At 39.5% G+C, this 26,275-nt stretch overlaps 1 protein-coding gene across 1 annotated transcript in view; it reads right to left on the minus strand.

Moving 5' to 3' along the window:
* Window positions 1-703: 703 nt before the first annotated feature.
* Window positions 704-26,275, minus strand: part of tmtc3 (transmembrane O-mannosyltransferase targeting cadherins 3) — a 34,225-nt gene continuing 8,653 nt past the window's right edge. Inside the window, exons 5-14 of the mRNA XM_008291277.1 lie at window positions 24,262-24,377; window positions 23,548-23,720; window positions 18,489-18,741; window positions 14,148-14,296; window positions 13,688-13,808; window positions 13,410-13,521; window positions 10,044-10,147; window positions 8,888-9,057; window positions 8,261-8,487; window positions 704-3,614 (exon numbers count right to left, since the gene is read on the minus strand). Coding sequence (XP_008289499.1) covers window positions 2,758-3,614; window positions 8,261-8,487; window positions 8,888-9,057; window positions 10,044-10,147; window positions 13,410-13,521; window positions 13,688-13,808; window positions 14,148-14,296; window positions 18,489-18,741; window positions 23,548-23,720; window positions 24,262-24,377 — 2,282 coding nt within the window. The 3' untranslated portion in view covers window positions 704-2,757. The remainder of the gene's footprint in view (window positions 3,615-8,260; window positions 8,488-8,887; window positions 9,058-10,043; window positions 10,148-13,409; window positions 13,522-13,687; window positions 13,809-14,147; window positions 14,297-18,488; window positions 18,742-23,547; window positions 23,721-24,261; window positions 24,378-26,275) is intronic.

Consider the following 26,275-nt stretch of genomic DNA (forward strand, 5'->3'; position numbering starts at 1 on the left):
CGTACGTTTTATAATGCCAGGTTTTGAGTCAGTTTCTAAGATTTCTGCATTCAAATAAATTAAAATGTAATTTCTCACTACATCACAAAAACTGCATATAATTACCAATCATTCATTGTGTTCTGTGGTTCTGTTGTTAATCTAGAGTGACACTGTCTTTTGAAGCAGATGTTAATTTTAATTTATTATTTTCTTTATGTAGTCCTTTCTTGTATGACCAAAAAAAATAATTCCATGCGCCTTTGCTGGATTTGCGCATAAACATAAATCTCTAAGACAGACGTCTCAAAACCAGACATTTCAAAACCTACCTAAAAATACACTTGAAACAAGTGAGCAAATATGTTTTTGTTTTCCTCACTGTGACAAATCGACCCTTTAAAAACTTTTTCTCTAGAACAGTATGTTACATTCCAAATACTGCATTGGGGCAAAAAATGAAAATAATTCCAAGGGTTAGATAGGAGCCGTGGATGTTGCACAGTTGTAAAAATTCATTACATTTAAAATGTAACTGTCAAAGGCACTAATGACAGCAGTTTTTGTACACTGGATTTCAAATTAGATGGCACTGGACTTAGTGCATTTCATACCAGATGCATCATGTCATATCCTTCACGGCATCTAGTTTTGCAGGAGTCCAACAGGAACATTGCAGGAGTCACCTTTATGTACAAGTTAAAAACAGACACAACAAAAGCAATGAGTTGTCATCTGACTTTATTTAATAACCTAGACCCCCACCACTAAGGGTTATTGCATAAAAAAAATTGAAATCGTACAAAAACAATCACTCAGTAAAATGAGGTGAAACAGAAAATGTTGCAAACCAGATCCTCCCTCGTTTCAAAGCTGTACCTACTTCTTGGGGCAGGCAGAAGGAAAAAAAACCCATCTCAGACATTGAAAAAAAAAAAAAAAATGTTTTTAACAAGTGACAGTATACATACTGAAAATTAGCAGACATAACAATGCCCCGTGACTTTAAAGCATACCGTCATCGGTAAATGAAAACATCTACAGCATTTGCAGTGCATATAAAAGTAATAAATAACACTGGACACAGTTCCCTGTAAATATATGTACATAGACTTTCAGGGCCAAACAAGATCAATGCATAGCAAGGCTCCAAAGTACCACCGCAGTCCTCTTAAGCTACAGTAAGCAGTCTTTTATGCAATTCGACAAGCAAGAACTTCACTGAGCAGTCAATCTGCTGAAACAAATTACTGGCCTATGAAGAGATAACAGAAACATCACGGCAGTGGTGAAAATGTGACGATCCACTTGCAGGGGAAACACAGTTCTACTTAATTTTGCTAGAAAGTTTGTGATGATGCTGGCCTGTCTCACAGCTGCAGTCACAGGGCTACTCAAGCTAAGGTCATAAGTACTGGTGACTGCCATTGATGGACGTGCCTCAAACCATCTGCGCAGCAGCAGAAGTGTTTCTGACTTCTTGTTTGCTCTCAATCACAGTAGAGAACTGCTTAAATAATGAGACCTCTTGGAAAACAGACAGTCAGGTGCTGGGTTTGATAGTAATGTAGTGTCAGAGAAGAAAAGGTCTGAGAAAACAAGAGTTGTGCATTTTTTTTTTTTTTTTAATTTGCTTAAAGCTTTAATTTGTGCTCTCACAGACAGCCGTTTTGAAATGTTGGTGTGAACTAAATGCAGAGGATTTTGGACTCAGAATAAACACATCTGTAAATGCTGAAGACAGTGAATACAAAGGCTACTACAAAAATTGAAAAATGCGAAACATTCCATTGGCATTTCAGTGCCAGTAAACAAATACAACGTTGTGGAATAGGATATAGAAGATCCACTGCGCCTGTTAAGTGGAAGGAGCTTAGGAAAATGAAGAACACATGACACTGAGGATGCGCGTGCGTCATTGTTGCCAGTTGAATCGGCGTTACACAGGTCAAAGTGATGCCTATGGGCAAGTTTACCAAGAAGCGCAGAGAAATCCATCTCTGATGAGGCAGTAAGGATGAGAAACGGGCGTGGAGATATGAGGGGAGTAATGTGCCAAAGGGAATGAGATAATCATCTTTAGATGGGTTCACAATGAAATTTTGAGATGAAGGCAGCTTGCAAGTATGCCGGCTGATGATGTAGTGGCAGGAAGTGTCCAGCGAGATCAATAACAATTTTCAGACGCTGCCGCAGTGGAACATAAACCTGGAGTTGGGGTAGTGTGGAGGGCTATTTTGCTCTCTGTGTGGTTTATTTTGAGGTGCAAACTCTGCAGATATCATCCTGCCTTGAGGAAATCTGGAGAACATGTCATTTCCTTTAATTGTCCACGATACAATCATTTTGTTTTTAAAAACAATGACACGGGAGTGAGTCACATCTTAGTGAAAAAAATAAATCCAGTGATAAACAATGACTACACATGGAAAAACAAAACAAGTGTAACTACTGCAGATCTATGATATGTGAAATCACATTCAGATTAAGCACACACGCTGACATCTACATTTGTCACAAGCTTTAAATAGATTATTCCAAATTGGGTTTGTGCTTATTGTTACATGAATTTCATGTGTAGATCAACATTTCCCTTCTTGACATAATTAGTGTTAAAATAACAGGACCATGCAGAGCGGCCTGCAAACATGTGAATAAATCATAGAAATAAAATGGCAATTGATTAGGAATACATAATTTTAAGGGGTGGAAATGCAGTCTTATTCAGGAGCATTGAAGAGCTCTACAAAAGTAGTCCAGCTATAAATTACAACAATGTCAATCAGCACTTAATATGCGCTCAATCTCCTCTAGTCTCTTTAAGGCAGCTGCCCTTTTTTCCTCTATATCTTTAATCTCTTTAGTGGACTTACCCTTAGTCCGCTTGTCAGGCGTGCTACTGTCTAGAGATTCTGATTGGTCCACACCCACATCTTGGAGGCTTTCTGCAGAGGATTTCCGCACATTCTTCTCATCCCCAACAGCATCAGCACCCCTCCCTTCCTCCTCACCCTCTTCTGCACTCTCCTTAACTCCCTGCGGCTTTTCTTCCTTTGCTGACATGGTGGCTCCCTCTGTTGAAGTAAGTGGATGTCCTGCTGCGCTCATAGCAGCCATTTTACTTCGCACAATACTCAAGTGACGACGCACATACTCCTCATTTGGTGCCAGGGCCAGTGTTTCCTCCAGGCAACGTTCAGCCCGCGGCAGGTCGCGCTCCTCAAAGTAGACCACGCACAAGTTGTGCTTGCCTTGGACATTTGTGGGGTCCATGCGCAAAATGCGCTCAAAGCAAACTTTAGCACCGCGGGTGTCCTTCTTGTGGTTCATGAGGATGTCACCCTTCAGGATAAGGCCCTTAATGTGCTCTGGGTGGTGTCGCAACAGCTCATCCAACACTGGCAGTGCATCTATCTCGCGTCTGGACTGAGAGTAAAGCAGTGCCAGGTTAAACAGAGCACTCCTGAAGCCAGCCTGCAAACCAATGGCTTTGCGCATCCACTGCTCAGCTGCTGCATTTTCATTGGCATCCATGGCCAGCATGCCGAGGTTGAAATAGCCGTTGGCATCGTCAGGCTCCTCTTCCACATAGGTGAGGAAACGACGGTTGGCCTCAGGCCAGAACTTTGGCTCCCCTGTCACAGAAAGCACACACACAGTGTAAGCTGACTTTTATTTATATTTAGATTTTTTAAATTTATACTTTCATTTTTACATGCATTTGAGCATAAAAATCCTGAAATGGAGGAAATATTTAATCATTAAAAGTTAAATGTGACCAAGTGCATTGGAAAAAAGAACAAATGAAGACGAGAATAAAAGACAGCAAAGAATGCAACTTCGATGTTCTCCCAACTGAGGAGATGAACACTAGCAGCAGACAAAAGCATCAGAAGACAATCCAACCTTTAACTTTCCTCCAGGTAAAACATGAAACAAAAAGAAGTGCCACATTTCTATTTTCCTACATACTTTGTCCCAGTTTGAGGTCTGACTGCCAACCTACTCATTCTGTCACTTCATTGTGCCTTTGTGCTGCTTTTCTACTGTGGTTCCACCAATGGTTTATCTAGATGAGCCAAAATAATTGCATAAGGCATGGCTTAAAGTATTCCAGCACTGTGCCAGATTTCCGGCGTGCGGAGCTTGGCTCTGGAAAAAAAAAAAAAAAAACGGGCTAGGGAATGCTGCTAACAGGTAGCGGCAAATACGCTAGCAAATAGCAGCGAAGACGAGCAGCTACTCGTCTCAGTTTACGGCAGCATCAGGTACAGTGCAGGAGGAGACCAGATGATCAGAGTTCACAGTGAGTTTGGAGACAAAACACATTTCTACTGAAGCTAAATTTAGAGTTTTCAGGAAAGGATGAGATTAATGGTTAAAAATATTAATGCATTGGGGCGCCGCTATAGCTCACCTGGTTGAGCTGGGGTCCCATGTACAGGGCTACAGTCCCAATGTGGAGGTCATGGGTTCGAATCCCGCTCGTGACCCTTTCCCACACGTCCTCCCCCCACTTTCCTGTCTCCCTCTCACTGATCCATCAAATAAAGGCACAAAGGCCAAAAGAATAACTTAAAAAAAATAAAATAAAATTAATGCATTGGAATCAATTACTATTGACAGACCTCAGACTGTAACTGAGGCAAAAACTAAAAATGACCCTTTAAGCATTTACTACATGGAAAAAAATCCCTTTTCCTTACATCAATTATATGGAAAAAATGTACAAAATAAAAAATGTTGGTTCAAACAAAGACCTCAGAAGGTAGGAAAAACATTAATACATGTTATTATAGGCTCCAGGAGGAGGCCCCGGTTTCCCTGATGTAGGCAAGGTGGTGGCTTTTCTTTTTACAGATTTTATAAGTTATTTTGAATCATTTTTCTTTTGATCTCTCCCATAGGACCAATGTGGCTTGGGAGACCCTACCAGGGGCTATTGCCCTGGACATCAGGCTCACAGAGACACTCAAGCCCCTCCACCGCGTTAAGGTGGTGATTCATTGGGGATATATATATATATATATAAAATTTTAAAGTGAGTTTGTGTTGTTTTTACTTCTACAATTGTATTTTTAAATTGAGGTATTTTTGACTTCTCAAATTGTATCTTTAAATATAAAATTTTAACATTTTAAAAATCATAAAATATAATATTTTTTGAAGGCAGATTTTTCTAAGTTTTCTAAGTTTCCTTCAAGATGAATGAAACCTAAAAAAATTAAAGTAAAAAAGGTGACAGTGTTAATTTAGTTGTGTCGCTTGACAGACGATCAATCTTCCTTTTGTTTTACAGCCCATACAGCCACATGTCAGGATCTGTAGGAGCCTTCTCCTCCACTTGGACTTCTTTTTATTCTTTTCCAGCCTGTGGAGCCCCTGGAGGGTCTGGATCCTCTGGAGCTTGGTCCTGCTGCTGCCTGGACAGCGGTGAGCTGGGGGTGGTCTCTATCGGAGGACCTGAACATTGAGCTGGGGCCTTCCTGGAAGTCTGCTCCAGCTTCTGAGTGGCTCGGTGGTGGTGTACTTGGAGCTTCAGGTCTCTGTTGATTGTCTGTCAATTTCCCATTCAAATGCTTGGAAGAGAAGCTGGTGAGGCAGCGGCGAGCTGAGTCTCACTTGTATTGCGCAATCCCTCACTGTGCAGGCTGTCATGCATAGGCTGTCACTGCATGGCAGCCAGCGAAGTGCGGGATTGCACAATCCACATGAGGCAGCAGCGAGCTCAGCCTCACTTGGATTGCGCAATCCCTCACTACCTGCGCTGGCTGCCTGCTGTGACAGCGTAATGCTGTCTGTAAGTCGCCAATAACACGGTTCAAACACATTTAATATATGAACTGATTTTCCATAGCTTAGCTGATGTATATAATAATGTAGTGTTTTTTGTTACCAACTGTATGTGTGTAACGTGTTCCGTGTGCTGAGTGATCATAAACGGCTGGGAAAGGTTCTCGGTGAGGCAGGCAGTTCTCTTGCCTCATGGCAGGGGGCGCTCTGATCCCAGACATGCTTCTTGTGACTCTGCGGCTGCAGAGTAAGTGAAAGCAAGCTAGACTAGGTATGATATACAGTTAGCAAGTCAAGTGCAGCGAAGGAAGATAAGGAGACTTTTACAAAAAAGCAACGGATGTTTTGTCCAGAAGGAGCGGAGCATGGACCTCATTTAAAGGTAAAGGTAAGACCACAATAACTTGAAAAAAAAAAAAAAAGAAACATGCGCTTTGTGAGCTACAGCTTATATGTGTAAAGAATGCAGATATGAAACATAACCCGTAAACTGCTGCCAATCAAATGGCAAATATGCTATTGTGTAGATTGTATATATTTGTAAATCAGATTCTGATGAAGTCAGTGCCTCACCAGCCATGAACCTCACCGCACGTCACTGTTCATATCTTACTTATTAGTGAGATTGTACCACCACCCAAACATTCGGAGATCAAAATTGATATCCCGATTCCAGCACGGCGAACGAATAGTTGGCTATTCGGCTATTCGGGTCCAGCCCTAGTATGAAAATCAACATTTTAAATACTCCGGGTCATATTTGCGCTTTGTCATCTTGCATCCCAACATTAACACAAATTTAAAATGAACATCAAACAAACTATGGTTACCATGCCTGTCAAAATAAACGTTTTTTTCAAAATAAAAAATAAGTCCAACCTGAGACGCACATTTTTATATTATTTAATTTTGACCAGCTGTCCACGACCCACCCAGAACCGGTCTGCGACCCATTTTTGAGTCGCGACCCACCAGTTGAGAACCCCTGCACTAGATCTCTGCAGTAACTTAGCAGAGCTGTTAAGTCTGTTGTTCAGATAACAAAGATCTGAAAGTGTACAGCTTCTACAGTACATGCAGACAATCAGTTGGACTGATAAGCATGAACTCAGGCAATAGCAAAAGTTGGAATGTGAGGAACGAGGACAAAAGAGCTTGTGGCATGCTTGGAGTCCTGCCCACTTTGACATCAAACCTGTCTGAGCAAAATCAAAAGTTAGAATGAGGTGATAAAGATCCCAGCTCTTCAAACTTTCAAAAAGAGCTTACAGACTGTGTGTGAAGCATTTCTTAGAGAGTTTGCAGTGGCTGTTAGGTTTGCACATTGTGTGTTATTGTGGTATGCTGTGTAATGACTCCTTCAGCTGCATCTGAGAGAGACCCCTTGCTATGCTGAAGGACGTGAAGTACAACCTTGAGACCAAGCGGCAGAGCCTCGAGTGAAAGACGCCTGCACCACCCAGACACAAGAAAGCCTGCTTACCCCAAATCATCCAATAAAATGGTCCTGGCCGACTCCCTGTTCAATTCCAATGTTTCCTTTTTGCCACACCTTGTACAAGTGTTGTCTATCTTTAAATACATGAACAGTGTTGTGTTTTATGTTCACACAGTGACTTACAGAACGTGATGATGAGGTTTATACCCCCCCCCCCTGAAAATTTCAGGATTCATGTAAAAAAAGAAAAACTAAATCGCGACAGTAAAGAAGTTGAGAAAAATAAAAGAATCTGCTGAATAAAAGAACCATGCTCTACGAGTTTGACAGTAGTATTTTACGAGTTACTATCATGTTTCAAAAGATTCAATTGGTGGGGCAAGTCAACAGTTAGAATCCTCTTGATTGATGAAGTAGCAATAAAAAACCTTGACACCTGCGATGACACATTGAGGCTGACTGGACAGAGTCACTATGAGGTGAATGCTCTACACAAGGAAAAGGAAAACACGCTATGTTGGTACCTTAAGTACTCACCTCTTGGTTAACATTGTTTGAACCACCCTACATAAGCCCTGAATAAATATGGATGTCCTTGATGTTTTTAGCCTTTACTGTATAGGGCCTTTGGCTTAACTTGCAGCAGGAATGTGCTGGTAGAAAAGTGTCACTGGATTTAAAAAGCAAATAAACATGGGTGGAAAAAGCTAACATACACTGCATAAACCTCCAGTCAAACCTGCTGTAAATATCACTGCTTCCAAAACTGATTTTGTTGTCACTGAAGCGATAAAGCGTGACCTGACAGAAACTTGGCCATGAACACCAAGTTGGTGCACGTAGGGTTCATTTCAAAAGAAAGGACAACTCTTGCAAACCCGGTTACACCCTAAAGGTAAAATCAGGTTATTCCCTTTGTATGTATCTATTGGCATGAAAGGGTTTCACACAAGTGACAAGTACTCCTTCAATTAGCAAGTGAAGTCCTGCTGTTACTCCTGCTGGAGACTGAGTTAGATTATTCACTTGCTTGTTGCAGATCTTGCTCACCTGACTCCTGCATGAGGAGCGCTGAGTTGAAGAGTGCCAGCTTGTGGCGTGGGTTAAGCTCCAGGGCGTGGTTGAAGTTCTTCAGGGCTTCGGATGGGTCTTTCATCTCTATGTTGACAATGGCAAGATTGTACCAAAGGTCAGCGTTGGTGCGATCAAGCTCTAAGGCCCGGAGGTAGGCGTCCCGGGCTTCTGTGAGCTTGTTCATCTTCAGGAGCAGCTCCCCTCTGAGTTGAAAAAAAAAAAAGAAAAAGAAAACAGGAGTGTAAGTGTAGTAGGATTTTTCCACTGTGGATGACTTATTGTAAAAATATTCAATATATAATCCTTTACTGACAAAATCAACCTCACTTAAATACCAGGAAAGCCAAAAAGGTAATGAAAACAAAATTTTGTATTATTCTTGGGTGCAGCTGATAGCTAAAACAATAAAACAGCAGCACTTATTACAAACTTCACTCACAGGATAGAGAGGACAAATAAAACATTTCTGACAGTATAAAGTTAGTGATTGTTAAAAAAACATGTCAGTATTGCAAACAGGGGAGGCTTTTGAATTTGGGTGCTTTACATTTTGAGAAGACTCATATCTAAGGGGGCACAAAGGAAAAAATAAATATATCTTGCCTGCTGATGTAAGCTTGTTTGAAGTCTGGTCTCATGCTGATTGCCTGTCGGTAGAGCTGGTCAGCCTCCTCCAGCCGTGAGTCGTTGGCCCGGATCAGATTTGCCAGGTTTATGTAAACATTCAGATGGTTTGGGGCCACACGAGTTGCATACTTCTTACCAGGAATAACCTGAGGAGTGGTCAACAGACAAGTCTCACTGCTTTTGCAACATCTGAGCAATGAAATGTATTAAAAGGAGCGGACAAAATGTGTCTAGTCATAGTGGGACAAAGTACAATCACTGTTCTGAGAGATTAGTCTGTAGTGCAGATTACATTTTTGGTTGCTCACTCCATTTGGGCTCAGTGTCCCAGTTATGGGTAATGTGAATTGTAACTAAACCTCCTAACTATCAATGCTCTCGTTCTAGATGCAGTCTTGCTGGTGGTGGCAGCTGGTGGCAGCCAGTAACAGCTGGATGGTGAAGTTAGCTACAGCTGGTACATTGGTAAACAGACTGATGAATAGGATTGTGTTAAGCAAGAAACTGTCACTTGGTTAGGTTAAGTAAACCAGGAAGAAGCTGCCTCATAAATTGTAAAATCTCCAACTTGAATTCCAACAGGTGCATGCCAAAACTAGCCCAGTGTTGGAGTCAGTTCTTAATATCACTTTGGGGTGTGCCGTGATAAATGCATGCAAATACATACTCAAATCAAACCAAAACCAAACAGGAAAAAACATAGAAAAACAAAATGAGCTTCTGATGACAGATGGGACTCTCTGGAAAAAGGTACACAAACACATTATTTGATAATGCCACACAGAGCCACGCAAAGGCGGAATTTGGTGGCTATACAAGCAAAACTTGCAAAAGTTCTTAAACATAATCAGTGCTGGTTGCGTTTATTTGAACACTGGACTGGATGATTTCACTGAATGGCTCTTGTTTTTTGTGGGTAGCACAAACGGCCACCTTCATTGACTGTGCCAGTAACAAACATGCCCCAACACGAACAACAAGTGTACAGAATAAAGCAAAAAATAAAATAAAATAAAAAGAGGTGTGGCTTCGCCCATGTGATAAATGAAGAAGTTGCCCTCTTTGAACTTTCATTTAGCTCAGTGCTTTTTGCTTCGAATGTCTTTGGACTGTACAAGACATGCTGACATACCTGTGGCATAAGGGATTTGGCAACCAAGTAAGCATCTTCTGCCTCTTTAGACTTATTCAAGTTCTTGTAGGTTCTTCCAACATTCATGTGAGCCCCGATGTCATCTGCAGCAACATTGGACAAAGAATAAGAGAGGGAAATGTGGAAAATACTGGCTGTATTTTAACCCATTTCCCGAATGTGTTAAAATGGGAATATGCCAACTAGTATAAGGTATCATTGATGATAAATAAAACCTTAATGATGTAAGAGGAAAAGTAAAACCCTATTTGGAGGAGTCCAGAAACAAAACAAATCCTTCTGGGAACTAGCAAGGAAAGTGAATCACTGAAAGAGGTCAGTTTGGACAAGCAGAGCAAGGTTTGTGATTTGCATAGCAGGAAATCCTCACTGGGTTAATGTGTTTATACTGTTAATCTTGGGGAAACACTCATGGGTAGTGAACCAGCAAAAGTGCTGATGTCTCAGCTGATGGCAGGCTTCCTGAAAACTATGGCATGAAGCGTAACTGAAAAACTGGAAGAGGCCAAAACTGTCGCAATTGTACAAGGTATGCATGATATCTGAAGTTTAGTGTAGGTCCACTTGACTGCAATAATGGCATTCTGGTGTATAATTTTTAAACGTAGAAACCAGCAGGCTAGCTATGTGTGGAGAAGTAAACCACATGTAGTAACATTTTAAAGTCAAGCCAAGTGAACACAAAGCCAACTGGACTTGTAATTGAAGTGCTACCATATAAGCATTTATTGGTGTCCTTTCGTCATCTCAGATTTATGCAGAACGGCGCAATTCCATTTTAAAGTCATTACACAATGGCTTGTGTTGCATCATATTTTACACAAAAAATGTATTTTTTTCCTTGATTTTTACTTCTCTTTCAGTTTCTGCAATACATATTGTTATATATTTTTGACAGATTTTTCAATGTCCATTTTATCTTTGTTCCACAGGAAAACTAGCTAAAAGGGAAACCATAACTGATCATGTGAACACTGAACAGCAGCCTTTGCTATTCTGACTTAGTTTTGCAGCACTTGTAATTAAGAAAGGGTAGAAACTAAACACTGAATGCAGCAATTTACAATACAATAGCCTTGTAATGTTGAAATGCCAGTATTTCACATAGCATTGTTTTACAGGGCTTGTGTTTGTACAGTGTTTCCTCTACATTCATTCAGGAGTGGCGGCCCACCATTCCTAAATCCTACCCGCCGCTCCTTTAAATTTCTTTCTTTCTTTCTTTTTTTTAGTTATTGCAAACACACCACTGCCACATGTCTCCACCTTCACAGCAGAGTCCTGCACTGGGTCTCGCGAGCACTAAGGTAAACTACAGATAACTGTCTTGCTCAGTATCTACTCTTAGGGGGGTTAATAAGTCGTTAATTACTGGCGAGTACTAAGTTAAACTACAGATAACTATCCTGCGCAGTATGAATGAATGAATGAATGAATGTCCTTTATTGTCATTATACAGTGTACAACGAGATTGGAGAGCTTCTCCTATTTTCAGTGCAAGTTAAAAAAAATATAAAAAATAGTGCAAAATTGCTCAGTAAAATATAAAGATAAAAAAGGATGAATATATAAAAAGACATAAAAGATTTAAGAAATATTGCATGAGATAATGGATATTTACATACAGATTATGAATATTTACATACGGATAATACGACGTTAATTACTCGCGAGTACTAAGGTAAACTACAGGTAACTATCTTACTCAGTATCTACTCTTTGGGGGGGTTAATGCAACGCTAATTACTCGTGAGAGTGCGGCCATCAAAGTGATGTCACGTCCAGCACCAGGCTTCAGGTCAGAGAGTGAGAGGAGGTTCGTCTGGAGAATAGGATTTACCGGAGAAAAGGTAGACTTATTAGCTTAAGATAGCTCAGAATAGATTTTACAATTTAAATAGACATTCGTAAAACATTGATGGCCAGCTAAGGTTACATAACATATGGGTATCTTAAGTTAATTGGGCCCGGGGCTAACCAATTGATAGCATTAAGCTAATATCTCCACGCCATGATGGAACTGCTGACAGCATCTTCAGATGAGCATGTTCAAATATTTCTCTAAGAAGTGAAATACACCTGATGGAGACGACGCTAGTCAGGTATCTTTAGCCTTTTACTGACTCACAAATGATGATGGTCAGGTGAAAAATAGTGTTCACACTTGTAATCAGACGTAATGTGAGTGTAAATGATCTAACGTTAATGTTTTATGTAACCGAATAAGACAAGTAACATGAGACAGGGAGGAGCAGTGGACAGCAGCAGACATTAAATATTGTATCATCAGACACAAACTACAAACCATTTTTAAATGATTAGGGTGTAGGAAAATGAGAAAGAATCTGATTATTGTTTCTATTTGTAGGTGAAGACTGACTTGAGAAACAGGCTGCAGGGGATCAGCTTGCAGCATGTATGCTGCTGAGCTTCTTGGAGAATTTCCCTACAACAGAGCCTTAGAGCTCTTCTATAAAAAAAAACCCAAAAAATTCATTGTTCTGAGCCTGGGTGCAAACTTTGCCACTGATTCTACAGCCCCATCAAAAAAATATTATTTCTTATTATAATTTTTATTTAATTAAATTTTATTGTTTCACTTTAAAAAAACATTACATTCAGCCTTAAAAAGCCATTTTCAACTGGCCATTTCATAAATAGGTTGCAAAAGTAAAATCTACAGTCAAATGTCATTTGTTTACACCGCCACAGCTCAGGAAGAACTTGCCCCTGCTGCTGAAAAAAATCCTAGAGGAAACACTGTCTGCAAACTTCCTCCTGTTGCTGTGAAAAAAAATCTGTCATCTCAGTTGTGTGACTGCACTTCCAAGTGTAATTTAATTTTCAAAAAAAAGAACAAAACAAACAAACAAACAAAATCCTTTCACTATAAAAACAAACACAGAGGGATGGCTGGGGGAATGATCAAAAAAGCACTTTCATGCATCTGCTTAATAACTAAACAAATTTTAAAAAAATAAACAGTGTCAAATCAGAACCTCTGACGGTTGTCCAGTAAGAACTTTACAGCACAATTATAGCTTACATTGATCTGAAGGCCTCATCTGTTGGTACCTTTTAGAACTGGTAAAATAACAGACAGTTTAGGGTTTCTCTGGACATTAAGAAAATCAATATTACCGCACGTAGTGTTATAAAGTGTAACAAGTGTAATAAACAACACATTATGAGAGGTCTCGTATTATTTGCTTTAATCCTGTTGAAAAATAATCGGACAACCCAGAATAGATTTGTTCCCCATTTTTTGTAAATGTACAATACCACTGTTGTATTTACAAACAAATGGAAAAAGCGATTCACGAATGCCTGATTTCTGTTTCTCACCTGGTTGGACGCGAGTGGCCTGGAGAAAATACTGCAGTGCCTTTGCATAATTGCTCTGGTTCTCTAGAGCGTGGCCGACATTATTCCACAACTTGGCATTGTTCTTGTTAACCTGAAGGGACAGACGATTTAAAAAACATGGCAAGGAGCTTGTTTAGTGTTATTATAAACTGCAAAAAATGGTTAATCATCCTGGTTAATCATCATAAGAAGTGATAAGTTGTCTGTTAAGACTTTTGTTACAAGGTGATGAAAAACAATCAGTTTTTCGCTCTTACCTTCAGGGCAGATGTAAATAGAGTATATTCTGACTCCCAGTCCCAATTCCTGTTGAAGGTTTTCACTGCATGTGTAGTTAATAGCACTCCAATCATCAACCAGGATATCTTCTTGAAATTTCTGCAATTGTAAATGTAAAGAGTTCTAAATTACAATGATTTGGTAATACGCTTAACCAAATACTCCAAATAATTCACTTCTAGAGGCTGACAATTTTCTGAGTATTATGAAAGTGCAGTGTTATTTGTATCAGTAGCTGACTATTTATTTTTAGAAAATAAAATTTAAACTGTAACCATTCAAAATTGGAGTAATCCATATCAATATAGTAATAGTTTCCTCAAGTAAAATAAGCGTCACATAGTTTGTTCCGCTCTGTCCCTGATGCACCATGGTGTAAGTAATTTGTTCTGCCTGTCGGATGATATATTTTTGACGCCACTGTGGACAAGCACTCACCCTTTATGTGAGACAATCTTGAATCCATGTGCAACAAGAACACAGAAGCCCATACTAGGTACATAAAGGACCCTCTCTGCCACAACAAAACCAACGGGGAAGAAGAGGTTGGACGCCGGAATGAAAGGCAGGACAATAAAAGACAGGGCCTGAAGGACAAAGACAAAAAAGATGACTTTGAACTTTGTTCATACAAACTGGAGATTTTGCTAAAAACTCTTCACAATTTAAAAAAAAATGGTGAAAACAAAGAAAAAAAAAGTTAATTACAATAAGCACCTACATGTCAAACCAGTCGATGCTGTCTCAGAAGTTAGATAAGATGTGAATAAAACGCTTAATCATTTTAAAATTTATTTACACATCAGTGAAAATAAAAAAAAGAAACAGCAAACTGTGTGTTTTTTGTTGATTATTAGTATTGAAAAGCAGCAGAAAATCATCAGAAAAAAAAAATGTACTTGTGTATTTTGACATTGGACTTATTAAGCAGGTCAGGCATTCATTAGAAAGTCATTAGTTATCAGAAATCATGTCAGCTGATGGCATTCACAGAGCATAATAAATCCTCTTACACTTCAGACCTTGTGATAACATCTAACAACCATGGCTTTCTCTCAGCATATACTAAGAATCTATAAAAAAAAAAGTTTACTTATGCCTACAAAGACATATGAAAACATATCGAAGTGCTTTGCAAACATCTACAATGTCATTACGAAACTATCAGATAATGCAGTACAATAATGTGGACTGCATGTCTGCTGGACAGCATGACGGGCAACAAGCAGGAGGAATGTTAGCTGAAACGGAAGTAGTGAGGTGTACTGTTCCATTCTGCAGCTTTGAAACTTCTGCACAGAGAACAAATTGCCTAATGCAGAGGTTGTATTTACTTCTTTTCATTTCAAAAACAAGTAATTTATAAAAATGTGCCAAAAACAGTTTAATTACCTATAACCAAATGCTTCATTGTGTACCATTATACTGTCTGACAACATGCTGCAGTCTAAAGGTGTCTACGTTGTAGAATACTTTCAATGTTGTACACAAGCTAACACCTGCATGGTAGAGCTACAATTATTTGTTCAAGTTTGGACGAGTTGATCAAAAGACAGTTGATCAAAATTTGATATCATCTATTCATGAAACATTTAGGCCAAAAAATGTTGCTGGTTCTAGTTCTTCCAAATGTGATTTTCTCTTCTGTGACAACAAACTACTTTTGAGGTTTGAATTGCTAATTGTTCAAAAGAAACAATCCACAGATGCTACTTTGCACTCTTAGATTTATTTTTTTCTGTTGACTGAACAACTATTTATTCGGGAATAATGAGCAGTCCAATTTCTAATGTGCAGCCTTCCTGACCAGCCAGCAGCCACCAAGGTGGGAAAAGGAACTTGATAGCAGGGCTCCTCACTGACAGCATTCATCTAAAACTATTTAACAGCATCTCCATGTGAGACAGCTGGCAGCCATGCAGTGATGCTAAGTAAGTTGATGGGGTATGATATTGTTATGCAACATATTCCAAAATGCTCTTAGCAAAACAAAATACGAACTGCAAAGGTCAAAATTTAGTTTACTTTGTGTTTATTTGCGCTTCTCTTTCTTAAGCTAAAGCTTACAGCAATACTGTGAGGAAGTTTACTGACCTTCAAGTACAAGAGCCATGGGCCTGTTGCACAACAGATGCTAATTTGTTTCTCTGTCTCACATTGAACAATCACCACCCGTTCATTCCTTGGACGCTCAAACAAAAGTCACTCTCACTGGAAACTAGTAATGTGCCTGTTTAAAACTTGGCCTTTAGTATTACTGCTTGCGGCTTTCACAATGTCATCAACTAACCGCTTATCCAATCTACTCGACACTGAATGCGCGGAATCTTTGGCTTTGGCCACATTCACTAACCTGTACAAAAGGTTAGATTTTCTTGAGTTGTGTCCTTGAATTGCGGGTTTGATTGATATATTGGAGGTTTGTTGAAGTAAATCAAGCTGCAACCATTGTTCAAATGTTAGAAAAATGATCGCGCCTCAAGTTTCTAGCAGAACACTGAGCACTAAGTAACACTGTGATAGTGGGAAACACGACAGAACTAAGAGAATGTGTGTTGTTATTTTGAGCAAAGACGAGCTTGGTCAGTGTTAAATCAAAGCGTGACTGAAGGTTTCTGAAGGCATGGAGCTCCTAAACACTTTGTGGAAACTGGATCCACTGAATACAAACAGGATCAGGCAGGCAAAAGTGACTGCGACATCACATTTATATATCAAGCTTTGTTCACTGAAAGATAGAAAAGGAACTTCATTACAGATACAGAATTTACTACATGAAAAAAGCAAGAATTCAATCACCAAAAGTACTTTCAGAGGAGACCTTGCTAGAGGTGGGTTCAGACGTTAGACAGCATTTCAACTACTTCCTAGCACGGGAAGCAAGGTCAAACACGTAGGGTAGGCTGAGACATACCAGCATTTCACAGTGAATGATGGGAGAAAAAAAAAAAAAAAAAAGGAGTGCCACCACTCCTTCAAATTTCTTTCTTTTTTTTGTGTTATTGTCGCAAACACACCACCGCCATATGTCTCCACCTTCACAGCAGAGTCCTGCACTAGGTTCGGTACTCGCGATGACTACGGTAAACTACAGATAACTATCTTGCTCAGTATCTACTCTTTGGGGGGTTAAAACAACGTTAATTACTCGCAAGCACTAAGGTAAACTACAGATAACTATCTTCCTCAGTCTCTACTCTCTGGCGGTTAATACAACGTTAATTGATCACAAGAGCGTGGCCATGAAAGTGATGCTGTTTATTCCGCTCATAGAAAAGACTGCATGAGAAAAAATAACTCGGTTTCATCTTGGACAAATCTGACATCAGAACGCCCTAGTTTACTCTTTTTAAAGTCATCGTTGGTTGCACACTGGTCTGAGCACCGCGGCTACCAACAGCAGCTACCACAGCCTGCTATGTGGGGCGTTGAGGGAACACTGTAAATTATAGTCTATCGATAAGAAAATGTTCAGCCGGTCATATGTTTTGCCAGTGACAAGGTGGAAAGTGCAAACAAATGAGAAAGTTGGTCGCACCGGTAAAAAAAATTGATAAATAAAGAGTCTGGAGTCTTGTGTGGCACGAGCGTTGTTTGGTAAACGGCTATGTATGCAGCCCTAACTTGACTCCTTGCTAATGGAAGGGCAACCAGTTCTTTGGAGGTGCCAGATTTGAACCAACTAAGCTCTTGAACTAGCACCAGCACAGAACTAGCACCTGGTTCTTCTTGGTGGAAAAGAGGTAGAGTCAGAGGAGGGTCGTCCTAGAGAATAGGGCAGCGACTTACCAGAGAAAAAGGTAGACTTATTAGCTTAAGGTAACTCAGAATAAATTTTACAAGTTAAATAGACTTTGGCAAAACATTGATGGCCCACTATTGTTACATAACATATTGGTATCTTAAGTTAATTGGTCCCGGGGCCAACTCAGTGTCGCTAACGTGAGTAAACTAACTGATAGCATGAAGCTAACATCTACATGCCATGATGGGGCTGCAGATTGCATCTTCAGATGAGCTTGTTCAAATATTTCTCTAAGAACAGAAAGACACCTGATGGAGATGATGCTAGCCAGGTATCATTAGCCTTTTACTGATTCATAAATGATGATGGTCAGGTAAAAAACAGTGTAATAATATATCATCAGACACAAACTAGAAACTATTTTAAATTATGAGGGTGTATGAAAATGAGAGAAACAATCTGATTATTGTTTCTATTTGTAGGTGAAGACTGACCAGAGAAACAGGCTTTAGGGGAGCAGCTTGCATCATGTATGCTGCTGAGCATCAGCGGCCACCTCTCAGAGAATTTCTCTACATCAGAGCCTTAGAGCTCTTTTATTTAAAAAAAAATAAAATAAAATCTTACATTGATTTATTATTTTTTTTGTTTTTACATTCAGCCTTTAAAAAGTCATTTTTAACTGGCCATTCAATAAACAGGTTTTAAAAGTAAAATCTGCAGTCAAATGTCATTTGTTTACATCGCCACGGCTCCCCAGAGAGCCTGCCCCCGCTGCTGAAAAAAATCCCACTGAAAGTTTCTTCCTAATTACTCATAAATCCAATAATGTGAAGATAAAACAGGGCCAAATCAACTGCACCCTGACCAAGGAGAAGCACAGCTTCAATTTTCAGAGACATGCTATACCCTCTGGTTCACACTTTTGTGGAGAGGGGCTCAAACTGCACCAGAAGTAGCAGTGTCAGGCGTTCAGGCTCAACTGCATATTGTATAAACATGCCCTTGAATAATCTGACTAAACCTTCTCTCACCATGATGACAGTCTTGGCAGAGCTGTGTCGGTAGCGCAGGCTGTGGTAAGCGAGCAGACCCAAAAAGGTGTAGAATACAAGAGTGGCCAGGTTACGGAGGTCTACAAGTGATTCCACCAGGGGGATGGTGCCCATGGTCCAGTCGCAGCAGAGCTCTGAAGGATTCAGCAGAAGCCATGCGTTCACAGGAAGCAGGTAGTTGAAAGTCAGCTGTCTAGTAGGAGTGGAGCTGACTGCTGCCGGGTTATCAAATCTACAAGAGGACACAGAGAAAACAAAAATTATTGTGGCCAATCAAGCATGGGGTGGAATGAGCAAGCAAGGATAAAAATAAGAATTATTAGAATAAACGTTCATAGTGCAAAACAGGACAAATGAAATAAATTCTTCACATAAGAGGCAACATGAGGAGCTTATATAAAGAACATTATGTTGAACAAACATCTAAACCAATCTGCTCTTATGTCGGAGAACAGCAAGGTGTTCACCTTCATTCCATAAGCTCTTCAGTCAGTGAAGAGCAACTGCATGACCTGGCTCAGAAAAAAACATGCAGCAACCCTGATCTTGTGAGGATGTCTATGTTTTTTTTACGATGTCAGAGCAAGTCAGGCAGAAAGCCAACCATTGTGCACTGTGAAGTGACTGCTGGCTCATCTACAATACGCCTATTGACACATACAAGATTATAGCGTAGGACATTTTTATGTATAGTCTTGGTACAAAGTACAACCGTTGAGGCTTATAATACTGCAACCTAATCACAGAATTGATTCAGAAGCAAAAGGGTTCATTGCATGGATTAACAATCTGAAATATTCTAAAGAACACAAGTGAAAATATTTTTTTTTTACAAAAATAGAAATAAGTCAGGCAGCAAGGTCTGAGAACTTCTCTTTGCAATGATAACAAGATTACCAGTAAGTTAAACAGAGAAATAAGGATCACACACTTTGTTTACCTTCTGGCCCTGTACAGTCTCATGTGCCTGTTGAACGTAATGATCTGGCTGCACCAAACTATAGGAAAAAGAAAATGCTCTGGCTTGTTTGTATTTTTTTAAACTACACCATCATCGTAGGTGAATATGCAGGGTGACAAACACTAACGGATAATCCAACGCAGTCTCTCCCCCTTCCACTATCCAATTTCTTCACAACACCTGAGCAGCAACCTACCACACTGAAAATGAACCTGAAAGTTTTGCACAGGATTTTGCAGAAATGCAACCCTGCTTGTTTTTTTTAGTGAGTTATCTACCTAAATCACAGTGCTCCTCTTCATGCATGCAAGTGTTCTATCACAAGAATTACACCGTCCACTATTTTGCAGAAACACCAAAGCCAAATATTTTGCTTTGTCTCGCCCACAACAAATGTGATTAGTTTATAGAAATACAAACAAGTCAGTCTGTTTTTTTTGTTGTTGTTTTTTTTTAACCCCTACAGTCGAATGATAGTGTGGTGCAGCCAGACCATTGTGTCTTACAGAATGGGCCGGCTAAGTGAGAGTACTTTAGAACTGGCTTCATTTTTCAGCCCTGAGGCTTACCACTTAGTCTGAATAAAGCCATGAGGAACATTGAAGGTTGACCTTGTGTCACATTAATGGTGTGTATTCCATACTGATGAGAGTAACAGATTGGATTTGGTCAGTCAAAGGTCTAGGTTCAAAAAGGTATACTAGAGCCTAAACACGCAGCATCAAGCAATGACAAGTATGTAGCGATACCTCTCCAAACTGAACTGCAATGTCACATAGAATTATATCAACAGTCTTAGAAAAGTTGAATTACTTAGATCTTTGAAAAAAGTAACACCAACTGAAATAGTACGTAACATTGCAGTGAAATGGTTGAAGCACAGAATTTGATTAATGATGATTAAATGGTGCAATATCCTTAGTATGTCGTTATCACCATGCCTATTTACCTAAACATTGTTGCAGACTGCTTATTTCAGAAAAAATAATGAAGTCATGTCACACTGCACACATTGCTCAGAAATGTTTGATTAAGATGATTTGGCCTCCAAATTCCCCAGATCTTAATGTAATCGCACATCTGTGTTGTATGCTGGGAAAAAAAGCCAGATCCATGCCGGCCCCAACTTCCTGGATGTAAAGGACCTGTTTATGCCTTGGTGTGTGATATCACAGGACACTTACAGAGGTCTTTGGAGTCTAGACCTCGATGGGTCAGAGCTGTTTTGGTGGCACAAAGGGGACCAACATATACAATACTGGACAGGTGGTTTTACTGTTGTGGCTGAATAGTGCAAGTACGTCCCATGGATATTGTCAAAGAAATATTGTGTATAGTGCCAACAGATAAAGGTGATATACTTGAACACAGGAAGGAAAATAGTATTGTATAAATGTCCACAAGTCTTTGACAATAGCCCCATGACACTGTTGACCACTTTCCTTGAAGATAGACATTACAAAACACTACAAAAATGATTATCAAGTATCAAGGACATGCTTCAAATGTTTCCATTTTTTACTACATTCTTTTTTCCCCTTTAACAAACTACCACATAATGTAGACTATGTATTAATAAGTGTTTTACTGTTTTCATTTTTTTATACCCTCGCTCTCTGCCATCCTGGCAACCGCAAGAAATTCCATAACATCTATGGTCCAAACTCTTCTGGCAGGGAGGGGAAATCTCACAATGTTGTATTTCTTTAAAAATGTTATAGCTGGTAAGGCTAAATCAGGTTTTCACTTATGTAATGTTAAAGGAAATTCTGTGAGGAAATCTAAAATAGAGTCTATTATTCATATTTCCTGAGGATAATTTTGATGAGTTTACTGAGCACAGTCACATTCTTACAAAATAATCAGATGGTCTGTGTGTAGAGATCCATTTTGATGGAGGACCAACAAGTGAATATCCTAAATTAAAAGAGGTTATCCTCTGCAGTGCATGGTGGAGTATGTATATTACATTGCAATCTGTCAAATACATTAAATCAGGCCAGAATGTGGCACTAAGGGAAACATTAGGGGTAAACCAGAACATTAGCATCCAACCTCTGGTCAATCACTTCAATGGATATTGCACAATATTAACTAATTGTGTAAATATATACATACAGACATCTTCATCCCATCTGGTAAAGACCAACAATGAAAATATTTGACTAAAAATCTACATTTTGAGACCATATCAATTGTGCAGTCCCAATGGACATATTTTGTCTCTACAGCTGCCTGCAACATCTCCACATTCTTAACTCATGACTTATCTCTTTGTTGTTTGAGTTAAGCCCCTCCAGTCACTATTTGCATCTGAACCCCTCTGGTAGAGCAGGTAGTCTAAACTTGTTTTACGGGACCACTTTTGTAGAAACAAATCACAAGTGGGGAAGTGATAATCTAAATATGTGGTATTGTTATGGCTTGGACATAGAAATTCTCTTAGACAATCTGGAGACAGCTTTAGGATTACGACTAGAGGATTAAGCTATCTAGACTAATTGTCTGGAATTTTATCTTCACACTCAAATGCCATTAGGCTAAAACCCGGACAGACGCTTTCTGAATAGTTTAGACACAACACTCCAGTCAATCCAGTAGAACCATTAACATGTGGAAATTCGCAAAGCATTTCTTGCTAGTCCCAGATTTTATCTGAACCTTAAGTCCTGAATTTCTCATTGTGAAGTATTTCTTTTGATAGCGATAGTACACTGTAAGTATGTCACTGTGCTTCAGCACATTCATTTTGAAATAAAATATTTACATAATACATTAACATACTAAGTCTGAGCTTTAATTTGAAGAGGTTTACATTAATATCGCAGAACCTTCATGGTAGATACATCCCTTAAACACATTGTGCCAAAGGTTTAGGGGTTCAAAGGTAATTCAACAGATACAAAGTTTGCATCACATTTAATGTTTTGTGAAAAATCCTCAACAGTCAATGAAGTTTTGGATCCGTAAACATCAGCAAAGGCTTTATATCTTCCTTGGTAATGCTCTCCCATGCCTTCACTGCAGGCACCTTCAGCTCTCGCATGTTTTTGTCTCTGTCTGCCAACTGGCTTGCAACTGTTGCATGTGTGTGACTGTGTCATGCTGTTATGAACCTTTTGATCTTAGCTGGGATTTCTGAAAGTTCAAATAATTGATTTATCAACTTTGCTTTACTTATACTTAAATTAAGACAGCAGCTACTTCATAATTGACATAAGGATCATGAGTAAGAGGAGATCCTGGGCTCACCACGAGTTCTTTGTGCCTTCCATGTTTATCACAAAATTCCTCTCAGTGACAATAATCTCGTCACCGGGCACCAGAATTAATCAAAAGCACACAATGTGTATGTGGGACGCTCTTAACTTAGTGGAAATCAATTGAGGAACAAAAAGATAAATTAAACCTAGAAGCTTTTCTCAGTTTTATTCACTGCCATGTAAGAGGATTACAGGGAATAATTTTACGTTTTTTTCCGCTTGCTGTGACTTCGGCCTGTAAATTCCACACAACTGGTCACTTTTAACATGTGAGATCAAGGAATAAGAGCGGCTCTAAACTACAATGCAAATGTGTGTATAATTTTCAGGCAGAGCTCTGGATGTATTAATGTATTAGAGAATAAATGTAGGCATATTAGACCCATCTATCAACTGCAGGAAGTCAGCAGCCATGGGAAGACTTTATGCATTTATCAAATAAAGATATTATGTAAACCATTATATAATCTGAAATAAATAAAGAACCAGGCTAGAATAATGTGTTTATGCAATCCTGCAACCCATTTACATTCAAATCATGACTAACTGCATTCCACGGGCCTGTAGTATCTGCAAATGTCCTTTCTTTCTGTGGCGATAAGAAACAGCAGCTGTTTTTAAAACTGGTCAAACTCAAAAGGTTTAACAGTAATGCACTAGAAACAAAACAATCACACCACTCTGTTGACAGCAATAACACGTTTTATGTGAAATGTGAACCTTGTATGAACAATCAATTGCAGATTCACCACATAGCTTTAAAGGCCTCCACACTGAAATACAAAATGTAGCACTTTGCTGTAACCCAGCCTACCTGGTGAAGACAGGAAGCTGGGACTGAATGACTTGGACCCTGATGATGACGAGCAGTAGGGTGCTGATGACGAGGACAATAAGCTTCAGCAGAGTTTGGAGGACAGCGTAAGGGAAACCGTCTTTACCTTGCAGGACTTGCCGCAGTGTGTCCAGCAGCATGGGCAGAGTAAACTGACAATGGCAAGAATTAAAAAAAAAAAAAGGAAGAGGAAGGGTCACATCAACATTGTAGGGGTTAGCATTTTTAGAATACAACTCAAGTTTCAACATGCTTGATGTAAAACATTTTCAAATCCACCATTACTTTTTAGCTTTTACTTAACACAATTTGTAATGAGCCAAAACATTATGACCACTCACAGACAGAGGGAATAATGTTAACTAGTGACTGACAACATTTGACAGGAAGTGAACAGCAGGCTCTTGTCTTCAGTGTGCTTGGTGACTTTGACAAGGGCCAAATTGTCATGGCCAGATGACTGGGTAAGAGCATCTCTGAAACAGAAAGGCTTATGGTCAGCAGCAGTGAGTTCCAATAATTTGCTGAGGAGGATTAATCAGTAACATGAGGGGGATAAATCCAGGACATGGTGTTGGGGGATTAGAACAAGTCTGATCCATCTACAGCATTTTAGACATAGGTGGTCACAATGTTTTGGATCAATAGTATATGTAATGTTTCTGTGACCAACAGAAACAAAGAGAGCCTTACCCCCTGTGCAACAAACACTTCATGAACACAGCAGATGCCGACAACGGTAATTCCTTGCTCCTTACACAGAGTTGCTGCAGCCACTAGAACTACTGTCAAAGCAATGGGAGCCCATACTAGAAAACAAAGAAAGCAAATACATAGGAGAAATTACGTACAACCTTGAACAGGCCAATGGTGCATCCACTACATGAAAATGTTGCAACTTCTCTGGAGACAAGTTTTATTTACCTAAATGCTGTACACACCAAATCCTAGAGCAATGCAGCGTTTTCTCAGTATCTCAAAATGCACTGCTTGATAGAGCTGTCACACTACTCTTGTTAACATGTAAAGCGAGGCAGTATTACTTCTGATCAGATATTTGTACTAGCTCACTGGTAAATTGAGGTTAGGGATGCAACTAACGATTATTTTAGTAGTTGACTAATCTGTCCATTATTTTTTCGACTAGTTGATTAGTCACGATTATTTCTGCCACGCCCACCATCTGTGCTTCCTGTTGACGCAGCTCTTTATACAGGCTCCAGTGCAAGTTTTACCCCACTCTCTAAATTTGCATCACATGACTGTCACCCTGGTTTCCAGTCAGTCACAACACAACATAATGTCCTTAAGAAAATTAAAAGAATGACTCCTGAACCTGTTGAATATGAAATTTAAGCTGAACAGCATACTATTTTTTTTATTTTAACACATTCAAACTCTGCTGTCATATCCAAACAATACAGAATTTGGCTCAAAAAGAAAACAAAATAAACAAAATAATTTCATTGGACAAAATAAAGTGCAAGAGCCTGTCTTTGCTTCGAATTTCTAAAATGGCAAAGTCAAAACAGAAAATGAGGCTAAATGACTAATCACAAAATGTAGGCAACCACAACACAGCACATGCAAACTAAATGAATTAATCAGTTTAATCGTTTCAACGTTACAAATGAACAATGTTAATTATTTAAGCTATGTATTTATTATTTGTTACCAAACAGTATATAGGCCTAGTCTGATGCTTCAACCCACAGAGCTAAAACCTGGGCTAGGCAGGCTAAGTTAAGGGGAAAGTCAGATACTTTGGGATTAACTGTATCCATTTTAAAGGCGACTGACTGAGACGCGCTACACTTCAATGATGCTAGCATGTGCTGCTGTCGTCTTAATACATTATAACGTTTGCCGAAGTGGTAGGCTTCTTGTTTTATGTCTTTGTGGTCTTAAAAAGTGGTTACAGTTAATGCTAGCACTGTCAGGGAAGCTATACACTTCTATAATTCGGTGTTCTAATGCACTTAACACGTTAATTTTCATGAAATGGCCTTGAAATGATTGATATCATCCTGAAGTACGTAGCCTGTTTCTCGCAAGGTAAACAAAAATACACACGGTACTGCTACTTTACCATCTGGAACGCTGGGAGCCATGACTCTGGGCTGCTTTCGTTTCAGATGCTCATGCATTACTGTCGTGCTGCCGTGGTATGACAACTCTGTGTGGCAGACTGCACATTTCACCTGTTTTGACCCTTATTTAACTTGAAATACTGCCAAACTTTGGAAAGAGGAAGCCTTGTCTTGACTTCACTCTTACCCTGCTCAGCTTGTGCCGCCACCGGTCTTGAGTTGTTCTTCGTTGGTGTAGAACCATAGACTGTATAAAAGATGGACGTAGCAACTGGCCCTGAAAAATTAAGCCAATCCGGAAGTGTCAAAAACCTGCAATATCACTACGTCCGCTAGTTGCTGGCTCCAAAAAGCCCTGGCTAGACATGAATTGGAAAAGAAGTGATCACAGATCACCAAATATCGCATTCCTACAGCTCAGGATTTTAAAAAAAAATTGTTTTCATCGTCAAATCCAGAGATCAGGTGGTCAATCTGAAAATAAATCAATAATGATTTTTTAAAAAATCATCAAAATTTTGCGGGGCAAGGGGCGTGGCTGGCTTGATTGACAGCCGGCAGCGACGATGCAGATGAAGCGAGCAGAAGGCGGTAAATGTGGGCGGGCAGAGAGGGCC

Source organism: Stegastes partitus, unplaced genomic scaffold (assembly GCF_000690725.1).
Source record: "Stegastes partitus isolate 25-593 unplaced genomic scaffold, Stegastes_partitus-1.0.2 Scaffold17, whole genome shotgun sequence".
NCBI classification, from domain to species: domain Eukaryota; kingdom Metazoa; phylum Chordata; class Actinopteri; family Pomacentridae; genus Stegastes; species Stegastes partitus.